This window comes from Zeus faber (assembly GCF_960531495.2).
Source record: "Zeus faber genome assembly, chromosome: 12".
Taxonomy (NCBI): domain Eukaryota; kingdom Metazoa; phylum Chordata; class Actinopteri; order Zeiformes; family Zeidae; genus Zeus; species Zeus faber.
In genome coordinates, this window is record NC_137196.1 from 13,487,558 (window position 1) to 13,500,833 (window position 13,276).

The window sequence follows — 13,276 nt, forward strand, 5'->3', positions numbered from 1 at the left end:
CACCCGTGAAAGGTTAGGGATCAATCACATCGAAGGAGAAGTCACTAAAGGTCCAGAGCCTATCTTTGTTTTTTCCTGGCTGCAAGCTGAAGTTCAATAAACCTATGTTTACTACTATCACTACAGTGCCTTCTGAGCTGTCTGTTACGTTTCTCACATTGTTGGATTTCTTCTCCACTTCCTTCAACAGGTTATTCAGCTTTCCTGATCCATTCCCCACCCTACCGCACCCCCCGCAGGCTCTCATCATGTCGGAGGATTCCAATTCCAAGCCCTATTACTTTCTAGGGCAGGCGGAGCAGAGCGAGGCCTTGGGATGCCATGGGACCTCGACATGCAGCTCCGCGACCCACAGGGCGTCGGGCTGCGGCCCCATGGCCCAGTTGCACCGCATGGGCGGCTACAGCCAGGGTCCCGACCTGGGCCTGCCCTCGGAGGGCAGCGACAGCAGCAGCCAGGACCGTTCGGCGTTGCCGCACGGCCACCGCAAGAGCGCCCGCTCCCGCTCCCTCCCCGAGGAAGACATGGAGATGAAGAGCAGCGGGTCCAGCGGCAGCAGCACGGAGTCCCATGGAAATGAAAGCAACGGTAACGAGAGTCGCAGCAATGAAAGCGGCGGCAATGAGTCCACGGGAAGTTCTAACAGCAATAGCAAAGACTCCGCTCTGCTGGAATCCTCTGGAAGCAACAAGAGGTCAGTGGACCCGATGGGAGGGGAGAGGGTTGTTGTATTGGATTTGTCGTCAAGGTCATCAGAAAGTCTTACCTTGCCTCTGGATTTTCTACTCTCAATTGTTGAAGTTGTACCGTCAGTCCACAGTCACGTGTTTGTAAACCTTGAGTAATGCCCATTTAACTTTCAATAAGTTTTCCTTTTTAATATCTATATAAGTTTTGAAATGAATTGCTAAAAAAACCTATATATATATATATATATATATATATATATATTTATTTATTTTTAGCAATTCATTTCAAAACTTTCACTTTCACTTTGGTACATACAATAAAGGGATGTTGTTGAAGTCATCAAGTCCCAATTGCTTGCTTAGATCAAGGATACCATTTCCATAGGCAACATTATCTTTGTCGTATTCAGGAAACACACAATTATAACTGGAGTTGTGTAAGCTGGCTTGTCTCAAACAGAATTTAGTTTAAAATTAGAAAACTGTTGTGACATGTGCAGCTACAGGTACATGCCACAAGTACAATTTTAAGCGCTAAAGCAAGCGCGGGGACTTTTCGAGGAAGGGTCTGGGAGCTGGCTTGCTCTCCACACCAGATGGGACATGCTTCACACCCTCCTCCCATCCCTGTTCCTATGGCGACTACGTGTTTCCCTCCAAACACTGGGTGTGCACTGCAGGCACAGGTGGGCCAGGTCGTCATTGTCATTCTGTCACTGCCTTCCGTACACTCCCTTCCCCTCTCTTTCCCTCCTGGCCTTTTCTCCCCTTTGTGCCTTTTGTCCTTTTTAGTTGATACGGTTATTGGGCTATCAGAGGAAATGACGTGTCTATTCCCTTTTGGTGCAGGCTGTGTTTTTATTTCTTCCATTTTTTCATTCTTATTGATCTATATTTCTTTCTCCCTTTCTATATCTCTCTTGACCGTGCTGTCATGTATGCCTGTTCTTTCCCTCTCTTGTCTGACTCTGTCGATCAGCCCCTTTGTCCCTCTACATTTTTTCTTGCTCACACTTTGTTCACAGCGATTACTTTATCATTACTTCACCTCATTATTTGACACTTTGACCACGTCTAATATGAACATCCGGAATTATGACATTATAGATACGACAGAAAACAAGGAGAAGGATAATAGGTCCCCTTTAATCAATAAAGACGCATTAAGGATGGAATATGAATGTGTATTCACTCAAAAATATGTCTAAAAGGGTAGATTGCATAATTGGTTTTTATAATATATTAATAGATTGTTCAATAGAGGGCATTTACGTTCACCAGTATTCTGTTTATACTTTGACTTAACTAATGATGTAAGAGGTGATATTGGAGAAGGCTTCCGAACTAAAGTCTCATTAAAACAATGCCACACTCACCTTGGACCCATGATCTCCTCCAGCCCCAGGCCTGGACCTGGCTCGCTGCTTTAGATCTGTGTACACTAATTACGCGTAAGACGGCTAATTGAGATAGTATTATACCTGCAATAGTGCTTGGATGAGCTATTTCAGACAGTGGTTGCTATTCCAGGATGTGTAATCCTGTTATTTTTAGTAAGGTTAAGTGCACCTTTGGTGAGTCTGCGCCTCCGGGTGCATTAGGGCACAACTAAGCTTGTAGGCTAATGGCTGGACCTCACTCGGCCAATTACAAAAGTGTCTTAACTCGATCTTGAATCCTGCTGCTGTTGCTGCCTCCGCGTCTGGTACCTTTGAGAGGTTTCTGAATTTCTTTAACAAAATTGACAACATAAGATCTCCCCCCTCACCCCATCATGTCACCTGCAGTTTCAACCAGTGTCTTCCTTTCACCGGCCGAGTCGGTCTCACATATGAACCCCACCTACTACCCCTTAGACATTATACCGTCACGCCTTTTCAAATAAGTTTTTGCCACAATCTGACCCCTATTTTGGCTGTAATTAATAGCTCTTTAACAAATCGAGTCGTCCGTTCCAGTTTTAAACATGCAATTGTGCAACCCTTACTGAAGAAACCAAGCCTAGACCCCAAAACAGAAAAACCACAGGCCAATGTCCAAGCTACCATTTATTTCTAACATTTTAGAAAAAGTTGTCTCCCAGATCTCCTCCTACTTGAATGCATTCAACATTTTGACAAATTCCGGTCTGGTTTTAGAGCACTGTATAGCACAGAATCCGCTCTGCAACTACACCCTTCTCTCCGTCGATCCTGGTTTTTGTGCCTTTGTGACATTCTTTTAAAACGCCTGGCGGGCGAAGTTGGTCTGCAGAGCCCGGTGTTAAAATGGTTTTCCTCCTACCCGAAAGAAAGAACTGTCCTTCATCCCCTGCTCCCATTAAGTGTGGCACCCTCCAAGGCTCCATTTATGATGTACCGATAAATCGGCCGTACATCATTCCAAATTTACTTTCAAGTAATCTCCGCACACACATAACGATTATTCACAGTTGCATCTGACTGGGTGCCAGCTGGGTGAACTTTGCCATCAATCAGGTTGCTAGTTAAAAGGGTTAAAGATTATTTTTAGAATTCATTCCATTTGAAGCTCAGGTCAAGAAGCCAGACACAATTCCACAGTTGCTGTTATCTCCATTGTATTGGGTTCAAAGCATCTTCTCACCTTCTCATTCCTATCAAATTAAATATTTTGAGGGTTTCAATTTGAATATTATTGTTTCCTTATTAAAGAACCAGATCAAAAGTTAACATGTCTCTTTTTTATTTATAATTTTTTTTTTTCCTGTCTGGTTCTCCCGAAAACCCTCCAGCTCCAACTCGCACAGCCTGTCTCCCCCCAGCAGCTCCAACGCCTTCAGCTTGCTGAGCTCCGAGCAGGACAACCCCTCCACCAGCGGCTGCAGGTTGGCGTGCAAACCACAAATAATTCTATTATCAAGTGCCAATACTGCCTCCGTTTTCTTTGCTTTTCTTTTTATTACATAAAGTACTATTACTTCCATGTCTTTGTCAGCTTTTTTGCAGTGCAATTATTGTGCGATGAGGATAATGGTCAAATTCGATTCCATTCCATTATTACTCATGTTGGATTTGAGGAATTGGATTAGATTCAATGTAAATATTCTAAAATCTATATTGGTATATCTTGTATAAATACAGTATATTTCCACTGCCTACTGCATTGTTAAGTTTTCTTTTGTCCACTATTACTGCTGGACTACATTAGATCCCCTTAAATATTAAGTGCCAAAAAACATATCCTCATTTTTACAACAATGTAAAAATCAAACACCCAAGTTAGATTTTTGTTCTTTGAGTTGTGTATATACCAGCTACATTCAGAATGTCTGACTCTGACCTCTGTTTGTGCTCCATGCGACTTGCAGCAGCGAGGAGTCTGCCAAGGCCAAGACCCAGAAGGAGCTGCTTAAAACGCTGAAGGAGCTGAAGCGGCACCTGCCCTGCGAGAAGAGGAATAAGGGCAACAAGGCCACCACGCTCAACACCCTGAAGTACGCCCTGCGCTGCGTCAAGCAGGTGGAAGGTGAGGGACACTCTTCTTGCTCCTTCTTCTTATTATTATTATTTATATATATATATATATTTTTTGTTGCAACGGTAGAGTTTGTCTTTTTTTTTGTTTCGTTTTTTTCTTGAACATAACATCGTCAAATGTTTTCTGAACAGCCAATGAGGAGTACTACCAGCTGCTGATGATCAGTGACAGTCAGCCGTCTGGCCTGGACGTTTCCTCTTATACCATCGAGGAGATAGACCGCATCACCTCCGAATACACGCTCAAAAACAACGTGAGTCATGCAATCTGCTCCTGAAAGCAGAGGCAGAAAATCCTGGTTCAGAAAGCAAAACTCCACTCCGGGGTTTTGAGTCAGCTGTGTGGATTTACTGATTGGCCTCAAGGTCCAACCGATGAGTGGAAGCAACTGGCTCAGTACAGGGCTGGAGAGAAAGCATGGCAGGGGTGGTACTTTCTGTACCTGGATTTGTCCACATTTGCTTGAAAGGTTTTATTTATATAGATAGATAGATAGATAGGTGGGTGGGTGGGTAGGTAGGTAGGTAGGTAGGTAGATATTTCTTATATATATACTTGCCCTTGAATTTTCCACCCAGGATCAATAAAGTGCTGTGTTGTCTTAACGTATACAATGTAAAACACTTTTGAATATACTCCCTTTAAATAACATATTTGAGTTTGTATTGGTAGCATTGTAATTCTAATTGCTCTCTACAATCGGTCTGGTCCAACAGGACATCTTCGCGGTGGCCATGTCCCTCATCACGGGGAAGATTGTCTACATCTCCGACCAGGCTGCGTCCATCCTCAACTGCAAGAGGGACGTGTTCAAGAACGCCAAGTTCGTGGAGTTCCTGACGCCGCAGGACGTCAGTATGTTCTACAGCTTCACCACGCCGTACCGCCTGCCCTCCTGGAGCATGTTCACCGGAGCAGGTACGGAGATAGTACCACCTTGGTTTTTTAATGTACCGTTTGTTTATAGCAGTCCGGGTAGGTCCGGCAGTCCAGCATGGGTAAGGCAGTGATGCCAAACCAGAAGAGTTTCTACTTCTTATCTAATGAAACCGGAGCAAGAGAAAGAAAGAAGAGAGGTTCCAGGTTTCTGTGTTCTGACTGTGGAAACTAGATGGGTATTTTTAAATCACAGCGACACAATACATGAGGGAGTCAAGTCGCTGTGACCCGTTTTTTTCAGAAAGTATTCTCAGCGGCGGTTTTAATGGAGGGTTTTTCGCAGAGCGGAGGCTGACAGGGACTGCCTCCGTTTCCTGCATTGGAGCTCCGCTATTGTATGTTTAAATTCATCGCATGCTGGGGCCGCTAAATTATGTTTATTTTGAACGAGCTAATGAAAACGCAGCTCTCCCCAAAAGGTGGCGAGGTCATGTTTCTCTGTGTTGAATTAATACATGCCTCTCCGTTGCAGAGTCCTCACCACCCGACTGCGTGCAGGAGAAGTCTTTCTTCTGCCGTATCAGGTATATACCAAGCCACCTGCTTTCCCTGCGTTTAGGAAAAAAAAAATATATATATATATATATTCATAGCACTCTTTCCTCTCTCGATGCATTTCAATTAATTTGCCTCATTATACCTAGGTGAAATGCAACCTGAAGCTTTTTCCAGGATAGAATTTTCCCCTCACTCACACAATTTGTGCAGACTAATGCGCATCACTCACGGCCGGGGGAAAAACAAGCTCAACAGTGCCCCCTGAGGCCAGAAAGTCCAGCCTCTGCCTCCATTGCTGTGAAACGTTTTGAAGACTAGAGTAGACCGTACAGCGACTTTATCATCTTGCTCATGGCCGCTGGGCTCTCCTCTCTAATCCTTGTCCAGTGGCGGGAAGGAGTGCAAGGGCGACCTGCAGTACTTCCCATTCCGCATGACGCCCTACCTGATGAAGGTCCGGGACACGGAGCACGCCGAGGACCAGTTCTGCTGTCTGCTGCTGGCCGAGAGGGTTCACTCCGGGTATGACGGTAAGGACCCGAGCTGCATTCTAATTGATATACTGTAGGTTCCCAGTATCTATATCCCAATACTGCCCCTGCTAGAGCTGGGAAGCTGGGGAGCGTTTTTAGGGTGTTAATCCTGACTACTTGAGATCAATAAACATTTGCTTGATTGCTTTTCTTCTCCCTTCCAGCTCCTAGAATCCCCACTGACAAGCGTGTTTTCACCACCACACACACTCCGAGTTGTGTGTTCCAGGATGTGGATGAGAGGTGAGACATTGTCCATATTTTCCAAAAGAGTTGAAAGAGGCTTTAATGGATGCACAGGAAAGAGCTGAGCATTGAGTGACATGGTGTTTTCCTGTGTGTGTGTGTGTGTGTGTGTGTGTGCGTGTGTGTGCGTGTGTGTGTGTGTGCGCGTGCGTGCGTGTGTCAGGGCGGTTCCTCTCCTCGGGTACCTGCCCCAAGATCTTATTGGCACCCCCATTCTTCTACACCTCCATCCCAACGACCGGCCGATCATGCTGGGAATCCACAGAAAAAGTGAGTTGTTGGGAAATTCATTTGTGGAAATAAATCTCAAAACTTTGAAATCTTCTGCACTGACAAGTTTCTATCATCACCATTTGTACCAAATTTCTAATTTTATAGCCCTACATTAAGATGTTAATTCCCCTCTCCAGATAAACAGACACGCCCCTTCACCTTTTGGGGCGTCTTATCTGAAAAGGGAATTTATTCCTGCGTTAATCTGATCATGTCAGGCCTTCTCTCTTTAGTCCTCCAGTATGCCGGCCAGCCCTTCGACCACTCCTCCATCCGCTTCTGCGCCCGGAACGGAGAGTACATCACCCTGGACACCAGCTGGTCCAGCTTTGTGAACCCCTGGAGCCGCAAGGTGTCCTTTGTGATCGGGAGACACAAAGTGCGCACGTGAGTGACCGCGTTTTTTTTTTTTAATTTCTGTTCTTTAATCTTGATTGATATTGCTGTTCAGTTATAGCATGCTCCAGTTTGTCAAGCCACTGATGGACATCCTATTTGTGTGTGTGTGTGTGTGTGTGTGTGTGTGTGTGTGTGTGTGTGTCTCCAGGGGCCCGGTGAATGAGGATGTTTTCGTGGCCCCCTCCCCGACCCCCGGGGAGACAAAGAGCATAGACTGTGACATCCAGGAGATCACTGAGCAAATCCATAAGCTGCTTCTGCAGGTGAGAAGTGATAAGAACATGGAATTATTACTATTTCTATTCGCGTTTATGGACAAAAGTGCTCGAAATACGACAAATATTAACCAGAGAGAAACAGAGAGAGTGAAAGAGACAAGATTACAGTTCAAACATACAGTTCAGGTAATTGGTGGAAATACTGCAGAATTGTCTGGCCAAAACGAGTTCCATCACAAGCCTGATATTAGATATTAAGAATTTGCTTTGTTTCCAATCCATCAGAAGTTTTTTTTAGTTGAAAGAGTTAGGAACGAGGACAGACTGCCAATCACCTAAAATTGTGAATCTTTATCAATCTGGTAGGCTGGAGCCAAGATGACCTTCTCCAGCTTACATCAGTTTGAATGTTTCCCATTTTCTTTTATACCAAATGTTTCTAATCACCTTTCACCTTGGTGCCCTCCTTCTTCGTCCGTTTCAAACCAGCCCGTGCATAACAATAGTTCTGTTGGCTATGGCAGCCTGAGCAGCAATGACCACCTCATAGGCATGACCTCCTCCAGCGACAGCAAGATCCACCAAGAGGAGGAGGGAGAGAGTAGCAAGGCCAAACCGGTGAGTTCCCCAAACCGAGACACGTCCACGTTGTCCTTAAGATTTCTCTGAGGCGATTCCAACTAGGCAAGCAGGAGCTGTGTGTTAAACTGAAAATGAAAAATCATTCTGTCTGCGTATAGTTTTTGATTGGACAGTCATATCGTTTTCAATCAACCCTCATCTCAAAGTCCATACCTTCTGATGCATGCTGACTCTGGCTCGGATCTTCATCTTTCGTCTCTCGTTCTTCATCTGCATCAGCGCACCTTCCAGGAGATCTGTAAAGGGATTCACCTCCAGAAGAGCCAGGAGCAGCAGCTCTTCCTCGCTTCCTCCGCCAAGCTGGACCACAAGAAAACCGCCGGCAGTAAGTCCGACCTCTACCTGACCTCACCGTGTCGGCGTGAGCTTACGAGCTGTGGGTAGTCCTACTCTTAACCCCGGTTCCTCTCTAGTAGATTCGCTGCAGCGGAAGGCTGCTTCGGTAAGGCCGAAAGACTCGGCCGCCCCCCTGAGCTGGAGGGACGCTGGGGCCACCATGAAAGAGAGCCGGGCTTCTTTCCAGGAGGAGCTGGCGTTCAGCGACCAGACTGTCTTCTCCTACCAGCAGATCAGCTGTCTGGACAGTGTTATTAGGTAGATACATCAGTGTTTCCCCTATATGCACCTAGCAGCGGCGATACATTGCATATGTGGATGTGGGCTCTGGACCTTACATTTAAGGTGTACATTTGTGTTACTGTGCTTAGGTACTTGGAGAGCTGTAACATCCCCATAACCATGAAGAGGAAATGTCACTCCTCCTCCAACACCACGTCCTCGGACGAGGACAAGCAGAAGCCTCCCATCTCCATGCAGGTCTCGGAAGGTACGTTGCACTTCTTGAATTCATAAATAGTACCACACTCTGGATCTTAGAGTTAATAACTATCATGCTATCAGATCACAGAGTCTCAGAAATCATTGTACATACAAAGCTCATACCTAGAATGGCTCAATGTATGATAATGTTTGGCTCATTTAGGGGTTTCAGAATGAAACGTTCCAGGCCTCTTTTTTTTGTCTCTGACTGTGTAAAAAGTCAATGTCTCTGGTTGTCTTTTCTCTTTGCTAGAACCAGCCCTGTTAAAGGCACAGCCTGGTCTCCGTCCTTTGGACGATGCAGATAAAAAGCCCAGTGAAACGGCCACAGCGGTAGTGGGCACCTCCCTGCCCTTACCAGTTCCCAATAAACCAGAGAGTGTGGTGTCCATTACCAGCCAGTGTAGCTACAGTAGCACCATTGTACATGTAGGGGACAAGAAACCCCAACCAGAGTCGGGTAAGCGCAACTGAACAGGCATCCTTCTCCTGGTGTCTGTGTATGTGTGCGTCTCTGTGTATGCATTTAGTGGCTCTTTGTGTACTACTGTAAGTGTACGTTTTCTTGTGGTATGTGTGTGTAGTAGTGGTGTCACAATTCTCCAAATCCACAATTCGATTTGACTTTAGATTTGAAGTTGTCTATTTTCGATTTTAACTTTTTTTCCCCGCACTGACGGCTATGCCATTGTCAGACTATGGAGTCTTGATGTGTCGGACAACATTACCCACAAAAATTAAATAATTGCAAACCTGCTTGTGATTTTGAAGTTCGAATCGTAATTGTGACACCCCCAGTGTGTACTAGATTTACACGTGCAAATAGAGTTATGGTACAGTATGTGTTCCCATTCAGACAAAGCAATGACCAAATGCTGGGGGTTTATAATCTTTTATTTGCCATAATATCTGTAATCAGAGGTTTTTGAAACCAATGTTGGATAAAAAACATTTTTGAAAAGTCACATAGTCAATTGAGGAATGAATCAGCTGCTGATTCGATTTTGGGAAGAAACTTCTTGTCCTTTCCCTGTTATCCAGAGAAGAAATGAATGCCTTAGGCTGATCTTTTAGTGAAACTGTGTGGTTAATCCCAGTGAGAAACATTTGCCAGACTGCACCGTCGCAGCAAAGAACATCCTCCACTCACTGTGTGAACAACTACACCTACACCAGTTCATCAATCATTTAGTGTGTAAGGCTGTACAAGTAGAATTTATTCTTGTGCAAAGTGAATCACCTTTGTTGAACAATTACTGATGACGCTACTGGGCCATGTATAAATGATTCCGAGGGTGTAGACATCCGTGGGTTTATGTTATTTTCATGATTGGTTATAAAATGTTATATGGTTAGAAAATGAAAATGATGTTACCCAAAATGTGTATGGACACGAAGTGCCCAAACAAAATAAGAAATTATAAGAATCCAAATTGAGCTCTTGATCTTGTGGTCTGTGTTATCTGTCCTTGTGCCTGTGACCAACCCCTGGGCTACACCAGAAGCCTCGCGAAAGCGCTTCAGATACGCTGCCATGGTAATCAATATGGAAGGTCACACCAGGTCACTGTTGCGATAGGGGGCATGCCGCGAGGCTCCTAAACCCCACGTGTTTTTTTCCGTACCGGCTCTATTTTTCCGGGCACAAAGCCTAAACTGGAGGGTGGATTTCCATAGAGGTCCATTCAAAATATGTGTTTTATGAAAATATTTATTTACCAAGCCTGGTATGCATCAACCACATCTATTAAATCGCTGATGTGCGGCCCTAACGTGGATTACGGTGTTGCGTAAATTTGAAAAACAAATAATTTTCCCCCCACAACAAATTCAACCTCACTTATCCAAAGAAAATATTATCATTCCACTGGAAAACAAATATCAGCCCCAGGAATAGACTTTATATTTCACTTCATACTTGGGAAGTAGTTTTATAAACTTTATTGGTCTGGTGTACCGTGCCTGTTGGCGACACTGAAGCACGACGGTCTCCTTGCTGCTTGGAATTTGACGTGTCGCTGACTGTGTCGCTTCTGGTGTGGTCCAGGGATAAGTCTGATGGTGGCTTCCTGTTGTGTCAGTCTGGGTTAACATTGTTTTTGTCTCTATAGACTGTGTGTGTGTGTGTGTGTGTGTGTGTGTGTGTTTGTGTGTGTGTGTGTGTGTGTGTGTCTGTCTGTGTGTGTGTGCGCGCGCGTGTGTGTGTGTGTGTGTGTGTGTGTACCTGGTTAGCCTTAATCTCAAAGTCTCTTCAACCTATCATCTATGCAGAGATAATCGAAGATGTGTCAGCCACGGACGGCAACCAGACGCCGGGGCTCCCCCCTAGTGCCGTTTCCCCCCCCACCCAGGAGAGGGAATGCTACAAGAAACTGGGGCTGACCAAGCAGGTCCTGGCCGCCCACACACAGAAGGAGGAGCAAGCCTTCTTATGCCATTTCAGAGAGATGAAAGGAGCTACAGCCTTCAAAGCCGACTGCACTCAGTACCTTGAGCGCCAGCGAGGACAGATCACCGGTGATGGTAATGACCACAACGCAAACTGTGTTCAAACCTCAAAACATCTGCAGCTACAGTGAAGCAGCTTAAATAATGTCAAATTCACACTCTGTGTCTTCCTTTCCCTTCACCAGCTGTGCCTGCTACCAGGTCCTACAAGCGGGGTGGTCCGGCTGCAGAGCCCACCACACGTCGCGGCGGACGCAACAAGAAGACAAAGTCCAAACGGGCCAAGCAGATCGAGTCCTCGGACAGCACGGTGTCCCATAGCCACCGCCGGCATCTGCGGCCTCCCTTTCTCAACCAGGGTCTTAACCAGACCTCCTGGTCCACCTCAGACACTTCCCAATCTACCTTTCCTGTGGCCTACCCCGGCATGATGCCGGCCTACCCGCTCCAGGTCTACCCCAGAGCCAACGCCATGGCGCTGCCTGGCTACGGGGACAGTCAGTGCACCCAGGCCCCACCATGCCCCCTGTCCATGCACCCCGCTCCCTACACCGCCCCCATGGTCACCCCCGTGATGGCCCTGGTTCTTCCCAACTACGTGTTCCCCCAGATAGGAGCAGGGCCTCCGGTGCAGCCGCCCTTCTACCAGGCGGAGGCGGGCTGTTTTCCCGCCCAGCCGCCACACTTTGCCCAGACTGCCTTCCCAGCCCAGGGCCCCTTTGCTGCTCAGCCAGCATTCACTGTCCAGCCCCAGTTCAACGACCAGAGGCCCTTCACCCCGCAAGCGGGCTTCCTGCCCAACCCATTCCCATTCTCCCTGGGCCCGGACTCGTCCAAGGCCCCGATGGAGGGCCCGTCTCGCTCCTCCACCCCGCAGTCCGGTGGCGGCAGGATGGACCAGGCGTCCCCTCCCTTGTTCCAGTCTCGCTGCAGCTCACCGCTCCAGCTCAACCTGCTACAGCTGGAGGAGAGCCAGAGGTCTGTGGAGAGGCAGGACAGCACAGCGCCCTCTGCTGCAGGACAGGGCAACATGACAACTGAATGGGAGAGAGCAGCAAGTGGCAGCCAGGCCAAGGAGAAGGACCCGCAGCAGGTACGCAAAGGAGCTTCATCTCTTCTCCATCTCCACTCCTCTCCCCTCCTTCCACCCTTTTAACCTCCCCCCTTTCTTTCCTTCGCTCAGAGTCTCCCTTTGCCACAAAGTTTTAGTAACCAAACAACTACAACAAACTTAGCTGTGAGGACATGATGGTCAAAATTTGTAAATTGTGGATTGTTAAAATATCCATGGAGATATTTCTTTCCAAGGCTCATCTCATACAGATTTCACCATTTTGTTTGCAGTGCAAAAATATGCAATTTTTTATTTTATTTTATTTTATACATTTTTTGATTAAAAACTTCCTAGTGATCTAATCTTTTGCTTGAAGTCTAGACAATCTGGACTCATCAGATGAAATGTGCCCCATAACCTGTGGTTGTGGACCACCAAGTTGTTAACCCATGATGTTATTATCCCTTACACCCTTTGTAGCCGTCATTCAGTCTCCCTGGTCCTCCAGGACCGTTGTATTCCGAGGGCACGCCCTGTGTCTGTGAGCGTTTGTCTTGGGAAAAAGTGTGCTCTAGGCTGGGTTCATGCGACAAAGAGGTAGGAGACTCATCGCAACCCCTCCCCCACCCTTCCTCCACCACATATCACATTTCCACTGTGCTGGCAACTCTGCCTTTTTTATAGTTACTGGTTTTTTTTTTCCCTTAGCTATCGAATACATTACCTGCTTAGAGTACTTGCATGTGAGTTATAGGGCACGACATCGGGAACCTCTTCCAAGACACAATCTGTAGAGATACCGAGCTGGAAATCAACCCTGAGCTGAACCGTGACCCATACCTGCCAACCTGCACGCATTCTGTCTACCAACCACACAATTCTTGGCTTTCTGTTTTCTTTTTTTTTCTTTTATGCAATAATTGCAATAAATTTTAGAATGGAAAGTACTATGTAAATATAATATAAAGTTATATTTGCACTTAAAAGTCAAAGAGACTTTCATCTGAAGTTTGGTTATAT

General features: G+C 46.2%; 1 protein-coding gene across 1 annotated transcript in view; it reads left to right on the forward strand.

Moving 5' to 3' along the window:
* Window positions 1–248: 248 nt before the first annotated feature.
* The window catches only part of per2 (period circadian clock 2), a gene marked incomplete at its 5' end in the record, with an annotated part of 18,628 nt that continues 5,600 nt past the window's right edge, over window positions 249–13,276 (forward strand). Inside the window, 19 exons of the mRNA XM_080010369.1 lie at window positions 249–694; window positions 3,442–3,534; window positions 4,018–4,175; window positions 4,319–4,440; window positions 4,904–5,105; window positions 5,599–5,650; window positions 6,012–6,154; window positions 6,322–6,400; window positions 6,567–6,673; window positions 6,910–7,063; window positions 7,224–7,338; window positions 7,783–7,911; window positions 8,155–8,260; window positions 8,349–8,529; window positions 8,643–8,761; window positions 9,008–9,214; window positions 11,026–11,277; window positions 11,388–12,295; window positions 12,737–12,853. Coding sequence (XP_079866495.1) covers window positions 249–694; window positions 3,442–3,534; window positions 4,018–4,175; window positions 4,319–4,440; window positions 4,904–5,105; window positions 5,599–5,650; window positions 6,012–6,154; window positions 6,322–6,400; window positions 6,567–6,673; window positions 6,910–7,063; window positions 7,224–7,338; window positions 7,783–7,911; window positions 8,155–8,260; window positions 8,349–8,529; window positions 8,643–8,761; window positions 9,008–9,214; window positions 11,026–11,277; window positions 11,388–12,295; window positions 12,737–12,853 — 3,690 coding nt within the window. The remainder of the gene's footprint in view (window positions 695–3,441; window positions 3,535–4,017; window positions 4,176–4,318; window positions 4,441–4,903; window positions 5,106–5,598; window positions 5,651–6,011; window positions 6,155–6,321; window positions 6,401–6,566; window positions 6,674–6,909; window positions 7,064–7,223; window positions 7,339–7,782; window positions 7,912–8,154; window positions 8,261–8,348; window positions 8,530–8,642; window positions 8,762–9,007; window positions 9,215–11,025; window positions 11,278–11,387; window positions 12,296–12,736; window positions 12,854–13,276) is intronic.